This window comes from Manis pentadactyla, chromosome 14, assembly GCF_030020395.1.
Source record: "Manis pentadactyla isolate mManPen7 chromosome 14, mManPen7.hap1, whole genome shotgun sequence".
Classification (NCBI taxonomy): domain Eukaryota; kingdom Metazoa; phylum Chordata; class Mammalia; order Pholidota; family Manidae; genus Manis; species Manis pentadactyla.
Window position 1 is genome coordinate 23,899,157 of NC_080032.1, and position 16,748 is coordinate 23,915,904.

General features: G+C 38.7%; 1 protein-coding gene across 6 annotated transcripts in view; it reads left to right on the top strand.

The window, feature by feature from the left end:
• The window catches only part of KNTC1 (kinetochore associated 1), a 78,523-nt gene that overhangs the window by 46,776 nt on the left and 14,999 nt on the right, over nt 1-16,748 (top strand). For 4 of the 6 annotated variants that reach the window (XM_036922058.2, XM_036922059.2, XM_036922060.2 and 1 more), the window contains 12 exons: nt 7,397-7,486; nt 8,347-8,518; nt 8,605-8,663; nt 8,957-9,173; nt 9,948-10,021; nt 10,267-10,477; nt 10,587-10,696; nt 12,674-12,720; nt 14,068-14,146; nt 15,318-15,436; nt 15,819-15,954; nt 16,620-16,715. In XM_036922058.2, coding sequence (XP_036777953.2) covers nt 7,397-7,486; nt 8,347-8,518; nt 8,605-8,663; nt 8,957-9,173; nt 9,948-10,021; nt 10,267-10,477; nt 10,587-10,696; nt 12,674-12,720; nt 14,068-14,146; nt 15,318-15,436; nt 15,819-15,954; nt 16,620-16,715 — 1,410 coding nt within the window. Of the gene's footprint in view, nt 1-7,396; nt 7,487-8,346; nt 8,519-8,604; nt 8,664-8,956; nt 9,174-9,947; nt 10,022-10,266; nt 10,478-10,586; nt 10,697-12,385; nt 12,643-12,673; nt 12,721-14,067; nt 14,147-15,317; nt 15,437-15,818; nt 15,955-16,619; nt 16,716-16,748 lie in introns of those variants that run through there. The other 2 variants (XM_057492261.1, XM_036922061.2) reach the window with 2 other exon arrangements.

Genomic DNA, 16,748 nt, shown 5'->3' on the forward strand with positions numbered 1-16,748 from the left:
TTGTTTTACTGTATGCACAGGCCAGCTTAGATATCTCCTTCCTCATTCCCATGGCAGGTCCAGGAACTGGTGGGATGAGTGCATCTACAGCTGTAGCAGTGCGTGGATCTTTGTTGGGGTTTTTTGATGATCATCTTCTGGCATGAGTCTTCCAGAGAGTGCAGATGTTGGAAGTTCTTTTTCATATCGTATCTTAGTTCATTTTCGGGGTAGCCCAATTAGGCTTTGATCCTCTGTATAAACACAAACAGACCCTTTGCCTACACTTTTATATGCCCTTTATACCCTTGTGTAGAACTCGTTGGAGGTTACCACACAGGAACTGCCCTTTTTTTTTTTTTTTTTTTTTTTTTGCTATCACTAATCTACACTTACATGACGAATATTATGTTTACTAGGCTCTCCCCTATACCAGGTCTCCCCTATAAACCCCTTTACAGTCACTGTCCATCAGCATAGCAAAATGTTGTAGAATCACTACTTGCCTTCTCTGTGTTGTACAGCCCTCCCTTTTCTCCTACCCCCCATGCATGTTAATCTTAATACCCCTCTACTTCTCCCCCCCTTATCCCTCCCTACCCACCCATCCTCCCCAGTCCCTTTCCCTTTGGTACCTGTTAGTCCATTCTTGAGTTCTGTGATTCTGCTGCTGTTTTGTTCCTTCAGTTTTTCCTTTGTTCTTATATTCCACAGATAAGTGAAATCATTTGGTATTTCTCTTTCTCCGCTTGGCTTGTTTCACTGAGCATAATACCCTCCAGCTCCATCCATGTTGCTGCAAATGATTGGATTTGCCCTTTTCTTATAGCTGAGTAGTATTCCATTGTGTATATGTACCACATCTTCTTTATCCATTCATCTATTGATGGACATTTAGGTTGCTTCCAATTCTTGGCTACTGTAAATAGTGCTGCAATAAACATAGGGGTGCATCTGTCTTTCTCAAACTTGATTGCTGCATTCTTAGGGTAAATTCCTAGGAGTGGAATTCCTGGGTCAAATGGTAAGTCTGTTTTGAGCATTTTGATGTACCTCCATACTGCTTTCCACAATGGTTGAACTAACTTACATTCCCACCAGCAGTGTAGGAGGGTTCCCCTTTCTCCACAGCCTCGCCAACATTTGTTGTTGTTTGTCTTTTGGATGGCAGCCATCCTTACTGGTGTGAGGTGATACCTCATTGTAGTTTTAATTTGCATTTCTCTGATAATTAGCGATGTGGAGCATCTTTTCATGTGTCTGTTGGCCATCTGTATTTCTTTTTTGGAGAACTGTCTGTTCAGTTCCTCTGCCCATTTTTTAATTGGGTTATTTGTTTTTTGTTTGTTGAGGCGTGAGAGCTCCTTATATATTCTGGACGTCAAGCCTTTATCGGATGTGTCATTTTCAAATATATTCTCCCATACTGTAGGGATCCTTCTTGTTCTATTGATGGTGTCTTTTGCTGTACAGAAGCTTTTCAGCTTAATATAGTCCCACTTACGCATTTTTGCTGTTGTTTTCCTTGCCCGGGGAGATATGTTCAAGAAGAGGTCACTCATGTTTATGTCTAAGAGGTTTTCGCCTATGTTTTCTTCCAAGAGTTTAATGGTTTCATGACTTACATTCAGGTCTTTGATCCATTTTGAGTTTACTTTTGTATATGGGGTTAGACAATGGTCCAGTTTCATTCTCCTACATGTAGCTGTCCAGTTTTGCCAGCACCACCTGTTGAAGAGACTGTCATTTCGCCATTGTATGTCCATGGCTCCTTTATCAAATATTAATTGACCATATATGTCTGGGTTAATGTCTGGATTCTCTAGTCTGTTCCATTGGTCTGTGGCTCTGCTCTTGTGCCAGTACCAAATTGTCTTGATTACTATGGCTTTATAGTAGAGCTTGAAGTTGGGGAGTGAGATCCCCCCTACTTTATTCTTCTTTCTCAGGATTGCTTTGGCTATTCGGGGTCTTTGGTGTTTCCATATGAATTTTTGAATTATTTGTTCCAGTTCATTGAAGAATGTTGCTGGTAGTTTCATAGGGATTGCATCAAATCTGTATATTGCTTTGGGCAGGATGGCCATTTTGACGATATTAATTCTTCCTAGCCACAAGCATGGGATGAGTTTCCATCTGTTAGTGTCCCCTTTAATTTCTCTTAAGAGTGACTTGTAGTTTTCAGAGTATAAGTCTTTCACTTCTTTGGTTAGGTTTATTCCTAGGTATTTTATTTTTTTTGATGCAATTGTGAATGGAGTTGTTTTCCTGATTTCTCTCTCTGTTGGTTCATTGTTAGTATATAGGAAAGCCACAGATTTCTGTGTGTTGATTTTGTATCCTGCAACTTTGCTGTATTCCGATATCAGTTCTAGTAGTTTTGGGGTGGAGTCTTTAGGGTTTTTTATGTACAGTATCATGTCATCTGCAAATAGTGACAGTTTAACTTCTTCTTTACCAATCTGTATTCCTTGTATTTCTTTGTTTTGTCTGATTGCCGTGGCTAGGACCTCCAGTACTATGTTAAATAACAGTGGAGAGAGTGGGCATCCCTGTCTAGTTCCCGATCTCAGAGGAAATGCTTTCAGCTTCTCGCTGTTCAATATAATGTTGGCTGTGGGTTTATCATAGATGGCCTTTATTATGTTGAGGTACTTGCCCTCTATTCCCATTTTGCTGAGAGTTTTTAACATGAATGGATGTTGAACTTTGTCAAATGCTTTTTCAGCATCTATGGAGATGATCATGTGGTTTTTGTCTTTCTTTTTGTTGATGTGGTGGATGATGTTGATGGACTTTCGAATGTTGTACCATCCTTGCATCCCTGGAATGAATCCCACTTGGTCATGGTGTATGATCCTTTTGATGTATTTTTGAATTCGGTTTGCTAATATTTTGTTGAGTATTTTTGCATCTACGTTCATCAGGGATATTGGTCTGTAGTTTTCTTTTTTGGTGGGGTCTTTGCCTGGTTTTGGTATTAGGGTGATGTTAGCTTCATAGAATGAGTTTGGGAGTATCCCCTCCTCCTCTATTTTTTGGAAAACTTTAAGGAGAATGGGTATTATGTCTTCCCTGTATGTCTGATAAAATTCCGAGGTAAATCCATCTGGCCCGGGGGTTTTGTTCTTTGGTAGTTTTTTGATTACCTCTTCAATTTCGTTGCTGGTAATTGGTCTGTTTAGATTTTCTGTTTCTTCCTGGGTCAATCTTGGAAGGTTATATTTTTCTAGGAAGTTGTCCATTTCTCCTAGGTTTCCCAGCTTGTTAGCATATAGGTTTTCATAGTATTCTCCAATAATTCTTTGCATTTCCGTGGGGTCCGTCGTGATTTTTCCTTTCTCGTTTCTGATACTGTTGATTTGTGTTGACTCTCTTTTCTTCTTAATAAGTCTGGCTAGAGGCTTATCTATTTTGTTTATTTTCTCGAAGAACCAGCTCTTGGTTTCATTGATTTTTGCTATTGTTTTATTCTTCTCAATTTTATTTATTTCTTCTCTGATCTTTATTATGTCCCTCCTTCTGCTGACCTTAGGCCTCATCTGTTCTTCTTTTTCCAATTTCGATAATTGTGACATTAGACCATTCATTTGGGATTGCTCTTCCTTTTTTAAATATGCTTGGATTGCTATATACTTTCCTCTTAAGACTGCTTTTGCTGTGTCCCACAGAAGTTGGGGCTTAGTGTTGTTGTTGTCATTTGTTTCCATATATTGCTGGATCTCCATTTTGATTTGGTCATTGATCCATTGATTATTTAGGAGCGTGTTGTTCAGCCTCCATGTGTTCGTGAGCCTCTTTGCTTTCTTTGTACAGTTTATTTCTAGTTTTATGCCTTTGTGGTCTGAAAAGTTGGTTGGTAGGATTTCAATCTTTTGGAATTTTCTGAGGCTCTTTTTGTGGCCTAGTATGTGGTCTATTCTGGAGAATGTTCCATGTGCACTTGAGAAGAATGTATATCCCGCTGCTTTTGGATGTAGAGTTCTATAGATGTCTATTAGGTCCATCTGCTCTACTGTGTTGTTCAGTGCTTCCGTGTCCTTACTTATTTTCTGCCCAGTGGATCTATCCTTTGGGGTGAGTGGTGTGTTGAAGTCTCCTAGAATGAATGCATTGCAGTCTATATCCCCCTTTAGTTCTGTTAGTATTTGTTTCACATATGCTGGTGCTCCTGTGTTGGGTGCATATATATTTAGAATGGTTATATCCTCTTGTTTGACTGAGCCCTTTATCATTATGTAGTGTCCTTCTTTATCTCTTGTTACTTTCTTTGTTTTGAAGTCTATTTTGTCTGATATTAGTACTGTAACCCCTGCTTTCTTCTCACTGTTGTTTGCTTGAAATATGTTTTTCCATCCCTTGACTTTTAGTCTGTACATGTCTTTGGGTTTGAGGTGAGTTTCTTGTAAGCAGCATATAGATGGGTCTTGCTTTTTTATCCATTCTGTTACTCTGTGTCTTTTGATTGGTGCATTCAACCCATTAACATTTAGGGTGACTATTGAAAGATATGTACTTACTGCCATTGCAGGCTTTAAATTCGTGGTTACCAAAGGTTCAAGGTTAGCCTCTTTAGTATGTTACTGCCTAACTTAGCTCGCTTATTGAGCTGTTATATACACTGTCTGGAGATTCTTTTCTTCTCTCCCTTCTTGTTCCTCCTCCTCGATTCTTCATATGTTGGGTGTTTTGTGCTGTGCTCTTTCTAGGAGTGCTCCCATCTAGAGCAGTCCCTGTAAGATGTTCTGTAGAGGTGGTTTGTGGAAAGCAAATTCCCTCAGCTTTTGTTTGTCTGGGAATTGTTTAATCCCACCGTCATATTTGAATGATAGTCGTGCTGGATACAGTATCCTTGGTTCAAGGCCCTTCTGTTTCATTGTATTAAATATATCATGCCATTCTCTTCTGGCCTGTAGGGTTTCTGTTGAGAAATCTGACGTTAGCCTTATGGGTTTCCCTTTATAGGTGACCTTTTTCTCTCTAGCTGCCTTTAACACTCTTTCCTTGTCCTTGATCTTTGCCATTTTAATTATTATGTGTCTTGGTGTTGCCCTTCTTGGATCCTTTCTGTTGGGGGTTCTGTGTATTTCCGTGGTCTGTTAGATTACTTCCTCCCCCAGTGTGGGGAAGTTTTCAGCAATTATTTCTTCTAAGATACTTTCCATCTCTTTTCCTCTCTCTTCTTCTTCTGGGACCCCTATAATACGGATATTGCTCCTTTTAGATTGGTCACACAGTTCTCTTAATATTGTTTCATTCCTGGAGATCCTTTTGTCTCTCTCTATGTCAGCTTCTATGCGTTCCTGTTCTCTGATTTCAATTCCATCAATGGCCTCTTGCATTCTATCCATTCTGCTTATAAACCCTTCCAGAGTTTGTTTCATTTCTGCGATCTCCTTTCTGGCATCTGTGATCTCTTTCCGGACTTCATCCCATTTTTCTTGCGTGTTTCTCTGCATCTCTGTCAGCATGTTTATGATTCTTATTTTGAATTCTTTGTCAGGAAGACTGGTTAGGTCTGTCTCCTTCTCTGGTGTTGTCTCTGTGATCTTTGTCTGCCTGTAGCTTTGCCTTTTCATGGTGATAGGAATAGTCTGCAGAACTGGGACGAGTGACGGCTGGAAGGACTTCCTTTCTTGTTGGTTTGTGGCCCTCCTCTCCTGGGAGAACAGCGGCCTCTAGTGGCTTGTGCTGCGCAGCTGCGCGCAGACAGGGTTTCTGCTTCCTGCCCGGCTGCTATGGAGTTAATCTCCGCTGTTGCTGTGGGCGTGGCCTGGCTCGGGCAGCTACTCCAAAATGGTGGAGTCGCGTTGGAGCAGGAGCTGCTGGGAGGCTATTTATCTCCGTAAGGGGCCTCCCTGCTCCCTGCAGCCCAGGGGTTAGGGTGCCCAGAGATCCCGGATTCCCTACCTCTGGATTAAGTGGCCCGCCCTGCCCCTTTAAGACTTCCAAAAAGCACCCGCCAAAACAAAACAACGACCACAAAAAAAAACAAGAAAAAAAATTTTTTTAATTAAAAAAAAAAAAAATTTTTAATTAAAAAAAAAAAGGTGGTCGTTCGTTTTTCTTTATTCTCCGGTGCCAGCCTCAGGCCTCTGCTCACCGGTCTTTCTGCCCTGTTTCCCTAATATTGGGGTCCCTGTCCCTTTAAGACTTCCAAAAAGCGCTCGCCAAAACAAAGCAGCAAAAAAGCAAAAAAAAAAAAAATGGTCGCGCGCTTTTCTTATGTCCTCTGTCGCCCAGCCTCCAGTGCCTGCTCACTGTTCTTGCTGCCCTGTTTTCCCAGTATCGAGGGCCCTGCACTCTGGCCCGGATGGCTGGGGCTGGGTGTTCGGCAGCCCTGGGCTCCGTCTCCCTCCCGCTCTGCCTGCTCTTCTCCCGCGGGGAGCTGGGGGGAGGGGCGCTCGGCTCCCGCGGGGCCGGGGCTTGTATCTTACCCCCTTCACGAGGCGCTGGGTTCTCTCAGGTGTGGATGTGGTCTGGATATTGTCCTGTGTCCTCTGGTCTTTATTCTAGGAAGGGTTGTCTTTGTTATATTTTCATAGATATATGTTGTTTTGGGAGGAGATTTCCGCTGCTCTACTCACGCCGCCATCTTCCGCCCCAGTCCATATGGTTATTCTTTAGGAGATCTGAGAATTGGAACTTTTAAGTCAAGGGGTAGTTCGGTGAGGGAATAAAGGTAGATGGAAAGGGGAGAGGAAGTAAGATTAAAAGAAATACTTCATTTTCATATATTGCCTGCAATTCAGCTGCAAATTACACAGACTTAAACAAAATTTCTAGATACTACAGAGATCGTCTTCCCACGTTGTTCATTATTATTATTCATGTGACTTTAGTTGGCATTTAAAAAATGGAAAAAAAGTAACTGTGTGAGCAGAAACAAAGAACAAAGAGAATACTTCCTTTCTTTTTTATGAGCATCTACAGATGCTACCCAATTAATTCTTGCATTTTAGTATATGGTTAAAGCTAGAATGGAATCCTTTGAACAGTTTTTGCTTAGAGGCCCACACTTTTAGTTAAGTCATTTCCAAGAAAAGGTCAATTTCCTCCAAATCTCATTTTCCCATTGTAAGTGGAAGAAATAGAATTTTGATTAAAAAATTTTATAAAACTGAAATTTTGGTATTTCTAGATGTTTCATAACCTAAGAGCATCTGTCTTTAAACAATATTTCCTTGTATAGCTTTCTTTTTAAACTTTGAAATATTTTAAAGCCTGTATGGTTGCCTTAATAGAACTACTTTTAACAATGAGAAAATTTTATTTCACTTTTTAAAAGAATAATCTAACATCGTAGTGCACTGAGATTTTGTATTTGTCCTCTGTACTGATGTACATAACTGAATAAAACCATCTGTCAACCTAGCAACTTCTTCTCAAGTTTTAAAACATTTTTGTTTTTATTTAGTTGGATCCCTATGACTATGAAATGATTGAAATTGTCCTGAAAGTCATAGAAAGAGCTGATGAAAAGATAACCAGCATTAATATTAACCAGGTATAACAAAGAATACTATAGACTTAATTATCTTTATGCTTTTATTTGGATCATTTGAAAAGTTATAGTTATCCTTTGAGTTCCCTTTAAACTGTACATTTTATTCTATCTCCTTTTCTCTTTAAGATAACTGAAGTAAAAATATTTTTCATGTTCTCTGTTTTTTATCATATGTCTTAATCCTGTTTCTGCCTTACCAAAATGATTTAAATCTGTCCAGGAGTATGAAGTCACTAAAGGACTGATTTGGAAGAATCAAAACAAAATAATTTGTCATCTGGGGAAAAGAAAAAAAGGCATATGGGACCCAGAGTTAGATTCAGTTTCTGTGTTAGTTGGTAGGTAGGGCTGATTCAATTCTAGTACTTTCAGTAACTTTTTAGTCTTTTCTGAATTTTGGTCAGAGTATCTTATATATCTGTTTTAATTGAACTTTAAAAATTAAAAGAAAATGGGTTGATAGGCTGTTCAAACCCCCAAAACACAAGATAAGAGCTTAGAAGTCGTAAGGGACATCGAGGATTAGATCTACCGCCTATGTATATAAAAGGAAATCAAGCTTTTTTGAGATATCTCTAAAACTATTTGAAGAGAGCATAGGGAACTGCCAAACTCTCCTTTACAAAACATCCCACCAACAACCACCACAGGTTCCAATGTTTTCTCCTAGAGTAATTTCTTTAATGTTGATATAAAGTATGGCTTAGAAGAATAACATTAGAAGTAAAACTACAGAAGTAGTTGATAAGACTAAACAAGACTGTTTCAGTAATGGAAATCTGTGTGTATAGGTTAGACAATTTAAAAACTGTTAGGATTGGTTTCATTTCACAGGAAAATACTTTTCTATTTCAATATAGGCATTGAGTCTTCTGAAACATTTGAAGTCATACAGAAGAATTTCTCCTCCAGTGGACCTAGAATATCAGTATATGTTGGAGCATGTAATAACTTTGCCATCTGCTGCCCAAACTAGATTGCCATTTCACCTAATATTCTCTGGCACAGCACAGAACTTCTGGAAAATTCTCTGTATGTTCCTTAACTTCTTATGAATTTAACTGAGCAGCCAAAGTTTTTTTCTTACACAAATCATGCTTTCCATGTTTCCTTTCTAGCTACAGAACTCAGTGAAGAATCCTTCCCAACATTGCTCCTAATTTCTAAATTAATGAAGGTAATAGGTGTATCTTTTTTTTCATTAAAGTATCATTGATATACAATCTTGTGAAAGTTTCACATGAATAATATTGTGGTTTCAGAATTTGCCCATATTATCAAGTCACTCTAACAGCATAGTAAGATGCTGTAATAGTCATTACTTGTCTTCTCTGTGCTGTATTGCCTTTTAATGGGTGTATCTTTATCTTCTAATTAATTCAGACCCTGGGTAGAAGGATGTTGTGCTTTCATGTAAAAACTCTTAAAGGTGAACATATAAATCAGCCTTAATTTTTCCTTTCTTTGAAGTTCTCTTTGGACACTCTGTATGTGTCAACAGCCAAACATGTTTTCGAAAAAAAACTGAAGCCAAAGCTCCTGAAGTTAACACAAGCTAAATCCTCAACACTAATGAACAAGGAAATAACTAAGATCACACAAACCATCGAATCCTACCTATTATCTATAGTTAACCCAGAGTGGGCGGTAGCTATTGCCATCAGTCTTGCCCAGGATATCCCAGAAGGTATGGATTCTTCCTTAATGGGACTTAAAAGGGTCATCTGTGTTGTTTTTCAAACTTGTAGTGAACAAATGTACTCCTTTTGTATCTTTAAGGAGAACCTTTAAAAATTGATATTTAAAAACATATGTGCCCTCTTTCTTCACTTGTTGCATTGCTGAAATTGCTAAAATTTGCTGAGTACCAAAAAGGCTCCAGTGAAATAAGCCAGGCTCCTTGCTGCTTGCTTAGGGTACAGGGGTAACTCACTTCTCCCACTTGTCAGTGGGAATATAGATTGATGTAAACCAAATAGCCAGTCATACTTTCAGTAATGAATCCTTAGCTATTCCTGTATAATCAGACGAGGATAAAAACACAGACACTTACTGCTATGTTTTTAGTTGTAACAGAAGTTGAAAATAACTTTTTTGTAAATGCTCGCTTGTCACGAACTGGTTAAAAAACGGTGTATCCATAGAATGGAATACAATAGTTGATTTGGAAAGATAAATACTAAGCGAGAATAGCAAATTGGGCTGCACTATTATCTTTTACCATTTGGCTTAAAATGTGCACGACGTGCACGTGCACCCAGTAGAGGTGTATAAGAATCAAAGGATTAGGAAGTGAAGCAGAAGGGTGGGCCTCGGTGGACTTATACTTCCTGTTTTGTATCCTTCTGTCCTGTTTAAATTGTTTTCTAGTATGAGTGTGCATTTTTGTAATTTAAAAAATCTTGCTGATTTGTCTTGAAAGGATTAAGATTTGCTTGTAAATCTCTTCTTTATCTTTTAGGTTCCTTCAAGATGTCCACTTTGAAATTCTGCCTGTATTTAGCCGAGAGATGGCTACAGAATCTCCCATCTCAGGTGAGTCTGAACCATAATGTTGAAGGTTCCTTTCTTTTCCTTTAAATTTCGCTTGCTAGCATATCATGTCATGGCCATGGGCATTTTCAAGAGTTGTATGCCTAAAATGGAGAAAGAAGATGAGGCTTTGTAGATGCTTAAGGATGTAACTAAATCAGGGAGGGGCCTTGATTGATAAAGATGGATTTTAGCCTCACTTGAGATTTGGGAAACAAGGTTTCCTTTTTGCTTGGTATTTCTTATAGGATGAAACACGTGAAAAAGCTGAGGCTTTGTTGAAGAAGCTTCATATTCAGTACCGGCGATCAGGCACAGAAGCCGTGCTCATAACCCACAAGTTGAACACTGCAGAATATTTAAGAGTGATAGGAAAACCAGCGCATCTCATTGTCAGTCTGTATGAACATCCTACTATAAATCAAAGAATTCAGAATTCTTCAAGCAAAGATTATCCAGGTGAGGACAAAACCCTTTTTGTCCAAGGAGAACTGTCATTTTGATTCCCAGTTATCTTGTATTACAAACATGAGGGGTTTTTTAAAATTCTTTATCTTGAATATCTTAGATATTCACGCAGCAGCTAAAGAAATTGCTGAAGTTAATGAAATTAATTTGGAGAAAGTCTGGGACATGTTGTTGGAAAAGTGGTTGTGTCCATCCACGAAACCTGGTGACGTAAGTCCATTCTCTGAAAGCATCTGTTCTGTATGTTGTTGGCACTGATAAAACCTCCTAATTAGGAACATTAGATCTTAGAAGGAACTTTTGTTCATTTTAATACCTTATGTTATCTGATGACTTAATGAGGTTGTTTGCTTTTTCCTTTTATTTTTGTGTTGTATTGCAGCTGTTTTAATCAGTGATTCCAGGTGAATTCTTATAAAAGAAGTGGCCTATTCCTAGATTCAGATTCATGTGATTAACACTTTATTCTGAAATAATATTGAACATAAGGGTACGGTAGTGTAAAAGAATTCCTGTATATCCTTCACCCAGCTTCATCAGTTTTTAACATTTTGCCATATTGGCTTTATCCCTCTCTGTGTAATATATGTACTCATAATATCTTTCTGAACCATTTGGGAGTAAATTGCATGTCGTGTCCCTTTACCCCCTTAACAGTTAGGTGTGTATTTCCTAAAAACAAAGCTTTTCTCTTAACCAGAATATAATTATCAAAATCAGATAATTTAATATTGATACAATACAAATAGACTGAATCTAAAGTCCAAGTTACAGCTTAACTAACTGTCCTAATAATGTTTTTTATTGCAATTTTTTTCCCTGGGAGTAGGATCTAGTCCAGGATAATTCATTGCATTTATTTATCATGTCTCTAATGTCTTAATCTAGAGCAGTTCTGTGACTTTTCCTTCTTTTATGACACTGACATTTTTGAAGGGTACAGGCCAATTATTTTATAAGCTGCCGCTAGTATTTCTTCATAACAAGATTTGAATTATGCATTTTTGGCTAGAGTCTTAGCTAAGTGATGACATATCCTTCTCAGGGTATGACATTTGGAGGCACATTATTTCTTTTTGCCCTAATAGGTGATGTTAATTTAGGTAACCTGGTTAAGATGTCTTGTTTCTGTGTTAAACATAGTTACTGTATTTCCTTTTGTAATTATTAGGGGAGATATTTTGAGACAATCTAATATCCTGTTCCTCTTCAGACTCCTTCCCTTACCACACAACCGATTTAGCATCTGTTGATGATTCTTACTTGAATCTGTTTTGACCATGATGGGGTGTTGGCATTTTTAAAGGGTGTAGGCCAACTGGTTTGTAAAATGTCTTATCCTGGGTTTGCTGATGTTTCTTATGATTATATTCAGGTCATGTATTTTTTACAACAATACTATAAAGGTGATGTGTTCTTTTCAGTACATGATACCAGGAGGCACATAATATCAGTTTTTTAGAAATAGTATCATTAACAGCTAAATTTATGAGATTCAGCAATCCAAATACAGAATTTCATACACTGTTTCTTCTGAGTTTTCAGGCAGAACTTAATTAGGGAGACTGTAATTCCTCTCTCCACCTATGCAGATATCCCTGGAAAGAAAGTATGTTTATAAACAAATAATATAACTTATTATTAAACATTGGGTTTTTGGTTAGTTTTTATATCACTTGCCATTTCAATTTAGAATCTGTGGTTGACTCAGAAACCAAAACCAGCATGTTTTAACTTATACGTAAATTCAGAGTATTGAACCAGAAGTTTTTGAAGCCAGGAACTGTGTCTATACATAGCTTCTAGCACATTGCTTTGTAAATCCCAATGAATATATACTGAATTAATGAATGACTCATTTAAAATGCATGGAGTCCTTTCCTTTTAAAAATTTTCCAGTGAACATAAGCTCCAGGAGGACAGGACTGTGCATTTTGTTCACTCAGCAACCCCTGTGCCTGGAATCATGCTGGCACATAGTTAAGTACTCATTAAGTACATGCTGACTAAATGAATGTGGGTAAACCACTTTTTAAGCAACTCTCCATAAGATAATGAATTGCACTCTGATTTCTTCTATGTGAACACAATTTCATATAATGGGTTTTTCATCTAATAGATTTTCATAAGCTTATGCAATCAACAAACTTACTTCAGTTTTTTACTTTTTTTTTTGCTTTTTCAAAGAAACCATCAGAACTGTTTGAATTTCAAGAAGATGAAGCGCTACGAAGGTACCGTTCCTTTCCTTACATTTGTCTATATCTTGTTGCCCAGTAAGACTTACCAGTGAACTTCTCCAAGGCTGTTTTTGTAAAGACTTTCTTAATGTTACTTGGATCAGAATCTATTCACTGACACATGGCTATGCCCGTGTAGAACTATCCACAGTGGAATAAATAAGAAACAACCAAGACCTAGAATTGCTGAACCTCCATGAGTTTCTACTAATGCTGAGAGTTCCTGAAATACCTCTACAGGGAGTGTCCCTCAAGCAAAGGAAAACTGTTTTATTAGCTAGGACTTTGCCCTCGACCCTTATATGTTTTCTCACCAGAGTGAGCTAGACTCGTTCAGATATGGGCCACCAGGATTTCTTTCCCCTTCTAACCTAAGACTGAGACCAGGAAAGGCTTGTTGATTTTATCTAACATGCTAAATCTGATTGGTCATGGCTTGCCATCTTGACAAAACTCTATCTAGACCCAAATCAAAAAAGAATGTGGTAATCCATTAATGATGCTTGGCATAAGCACAGGAGCAGGAGTGTTGACATGCATGCCAGCTTCTTGCCATTCCTGGTCTAGACTAAAAGCAGGTCAAGTCACTGATGAAGCCCTACCTCCTATACTGGCCCCAGAGATCTGATAGTGAGAGATGATAGAGAATGACAAAGCTGAGAGAAGAATTTCTCCCAGTTTGGGCAGAGCTGGCTCCCTGCCCTTGCCTTGCCCTTCTGTCCTCTGGACCCCACCTCATCCTTGCTTAGTCTTTTAAGGGCAGGGGCACCTTTTCTAAGCAAGAGGTAGCTCCTGGAGTGCCTAACTGAATCAACTACATGGAAAGTCTAAGGAAAACAATTCAAAGAGAGAAAGAAAACCCCAAGAAGAGATCCCAAAGGGACTTCATGCCAGTTTCATAACTTCTGCCTTTTCCCACTGAAAGCTCCCCCCCTTATCCATCTTGCCCTTCCCTGGAGGGCCAGTCAGCCCTGAGTCTAGAGGTCAAAATGTGCCACTAACAAGGTCCTGTGAACTAAAACAGCATTTTCCATGTGTAGTATTCAGTGTACTTCTCAGTTATAGATTGTATGAGTTTCTTAAATAGAATTTAAAAAATCAGAAACTGATGAGCCACTTTAAAGAAGACTGGTATTTATTGTATTATTATCTTCTTTAGCTATAAAGGAACTCAAGAGATTAATTAAGCATCCTTTAGAGGGGAGAGGAAAAAGACCTTGACCCATAACATAACCCGTCAGACCTATGTTGGGCATGTCTAATGATTTTTTCTATGGCCAGTAAAACTGTTGTTTTGGTAATCTATCACTAAATTAAAATGTAATTAAATTTTTTTTTCAGAGTCCTGTATCTCCTTCTGTCTCGTCCGATTGATTATAGTTCCAGAATGCTGTTCATATTTGCAACGTCAGCCACCACTGTAAGCTCTAGAAACTGGCTCAAAGTCATCTTTGCATCTCAGCTTAGCAATTTTTGTCCTGCATATTTACCATGCTTAATATCATTAACATGACTAAGATAATGTTCATCACATACTTACCCAAAGCACTATATATCTTACTTTGTAAAGAAAGATTGTTTCCATTTAATGCTGGCCGCTGTACCATCCTGTTCAGCAGACTGCACCTACTGACAGTCCTACGGGTTATCTGCATTCAACATCAACTCCCTAGTTAGTCAACATTACTAATACCATGGGGCCAAACCTCCACCCTGGCCTCACTTCCAGTTGCACCCATTCCTTACCCACTAAACTTCACACTAAACTTTCTCTTTTCCCTAAAGGTGATACGAACTCTTTGGCCTTCAGACTTTTGCATATAGAAATGTTCTGAGGCAATTAGAACAGAGGGAGAGGGGTCTTGGAGAGAAGGTAGAAAGAGGGGAAAGTCTGATTGTACGTCCCTGGCAGCAGTGTGGGGACATACCCTTTTTTTCTTGGGTATTAATTTATGTGATAGTCCTTCTTCCAAGTAAAAAGGGTATTCCGTGAAAGGTGCCAGCTCTGCTTAACTCAGTCATACAAGTGCTTTTCCCTGAAAAAAACCGTCCTACTGCAATAGGCTTTATGAGTGCTTCCCATTTTGTCCCACAGAATACAAATGAATACATTTTAAGTAACTAATATTAATTCAAATGTGAATTCATAATTAATACATTCAGGAGTTGAGGTTTAGTAAAATTAATTTTCACTGCTTCATTGAGAGCCTAAGCGGGAGTCATCTTTGGTTTTTAGAATGTGAATGCAAGGTGGTGAGGAACGCAATGGCTGCTACAACAATGGGGTGTTCTTGCCTTGGCTTGAACCAACACTTCCACCCACCAGTGCAAATCATCAACACAGTGCAAAAGGCAGATAACGTCTTAGTACTATTATGAAAGTAGTTTTGACCATTTCCATCCTGGAAGAGTCTGAGGAACATTCCCTCAAGGATTGGTGGACCACACTTTAAGAACCACTGACACCCTGAGGGCAGAAATTGAATCAATATTTTTTTTTAATGGTGTTGCTTATATTACCTAAGTTGAAACTTGTATGCCCAACTACAGTGTGCAGGCATGCCACTCTCCGCACCTTTTCGGTTTTTCAGGCATTAGGTGTGCGTCAGTTAACTTTTGCCCACAGAACACGAGCTCTTCAGTGTCTCCTCTACTTGGCCAACAAAGAAACTATAGAATCTCTCTTCAAAAAGCCCATTGAAGAAGTGAAGTAAGTATAATTTTTTTAATTGTATTAAGAGAAACAGGTCATTCTTCAGAAGTATAACTTTTAAGTGCCTTAGTGTGTAAGAGTACATTAGAATAACTGTAAACATAATTCTGTTACCTTGAACGTCCTTGACGTTTTGGCAAAGGGGAAATAGGCCTTTCACAGCATACAGTTTCCCTCTCTTCTTTGAGACATTTAGAAACTGTTTTCTTCATCCTCCTCAAATTGATTTCTTTCTAATAGTATATTCAGTGAATGTATTTAAAAACCAAAATTTAGATATTTGAAAACAAGCAGGCCTGATATTTCCATATGGTAGCTTGTATTTTAAATGTTTATGTGGCCCATGAGAATGATTCCCATAAATGCTGCTGTTTTCCAGATCTTATTTGAAATGTATAACTTTTCTGGCATCATTTGAGACTTTGAATATCCCCATCACATATGAATTATTTTGCAACAGTCCTAAGGAAGGAATGATTAAGGGTCTATGGAAAAACCACAGCCATGAACCCATGGTATGTGCCCTGAGTCATCCAATGGTGGGGCCTCCGTCTTCTCACATGCTGCTGGGTTCACTCAGTTGCTTGCAGCCCTTCAGGGTCCTGAAAGACAAAACCAGAGAAACTCTATTCCTGAACAAGTCTACAGCTCTGAGATGTTTCTTACTCTCCATCATAGCAGGTGACAGGCAACTTGGAAGTCCCCTTCCCTCCCTTAAAACCTAAGTCCTAAAGCCATCCCTGCCAGCAAGAGAGCACTTTACAATTCGTTCCCCAGTCCTGTGTGTCACCATCTAGATGAGAAGAAGAGACTGTTCCTATGTCTGGAGAGAGATTGTTTCTCTTCCTCTTAGTTGGCTGTGGAAATTTAGTGTCTGAGGCAGTTGGAGCCCAGGAAGTGAAGGGGGTATGAGGCCAACAGGCAAACTGTTAGTGAATAGAAAGGGGGGAAGTCTGAGGTGCTGTTCGCATGTCCATGACAACAAAAAAGAAAAAAAAAAGTTAAATCTCTCTTTTTTTTACTTTGATTAGAGAGATGGGGGCCTTCATTGCAATTAGTAGACACACACTATATTGTGAGCATATTTGTATTCAGCTGCCCTGCCTTTTGCAAAAGTAGTTTGATTTACTGGTGTCTTGAAGCAGTAAGACAAGTGTCTTGATGTTTTTTTCTGCTTCAGGCAGTAAGGTTGGTGACCGAGCTTTGTTTAGAATACAAAATCTATGACCTGCAGCTTTGGAATGGGCTCTTACAAAAGCTTTTTGGCTTCAGTATGGTGAGTAAGACTCAGCGCTTAGACTAAGTTATT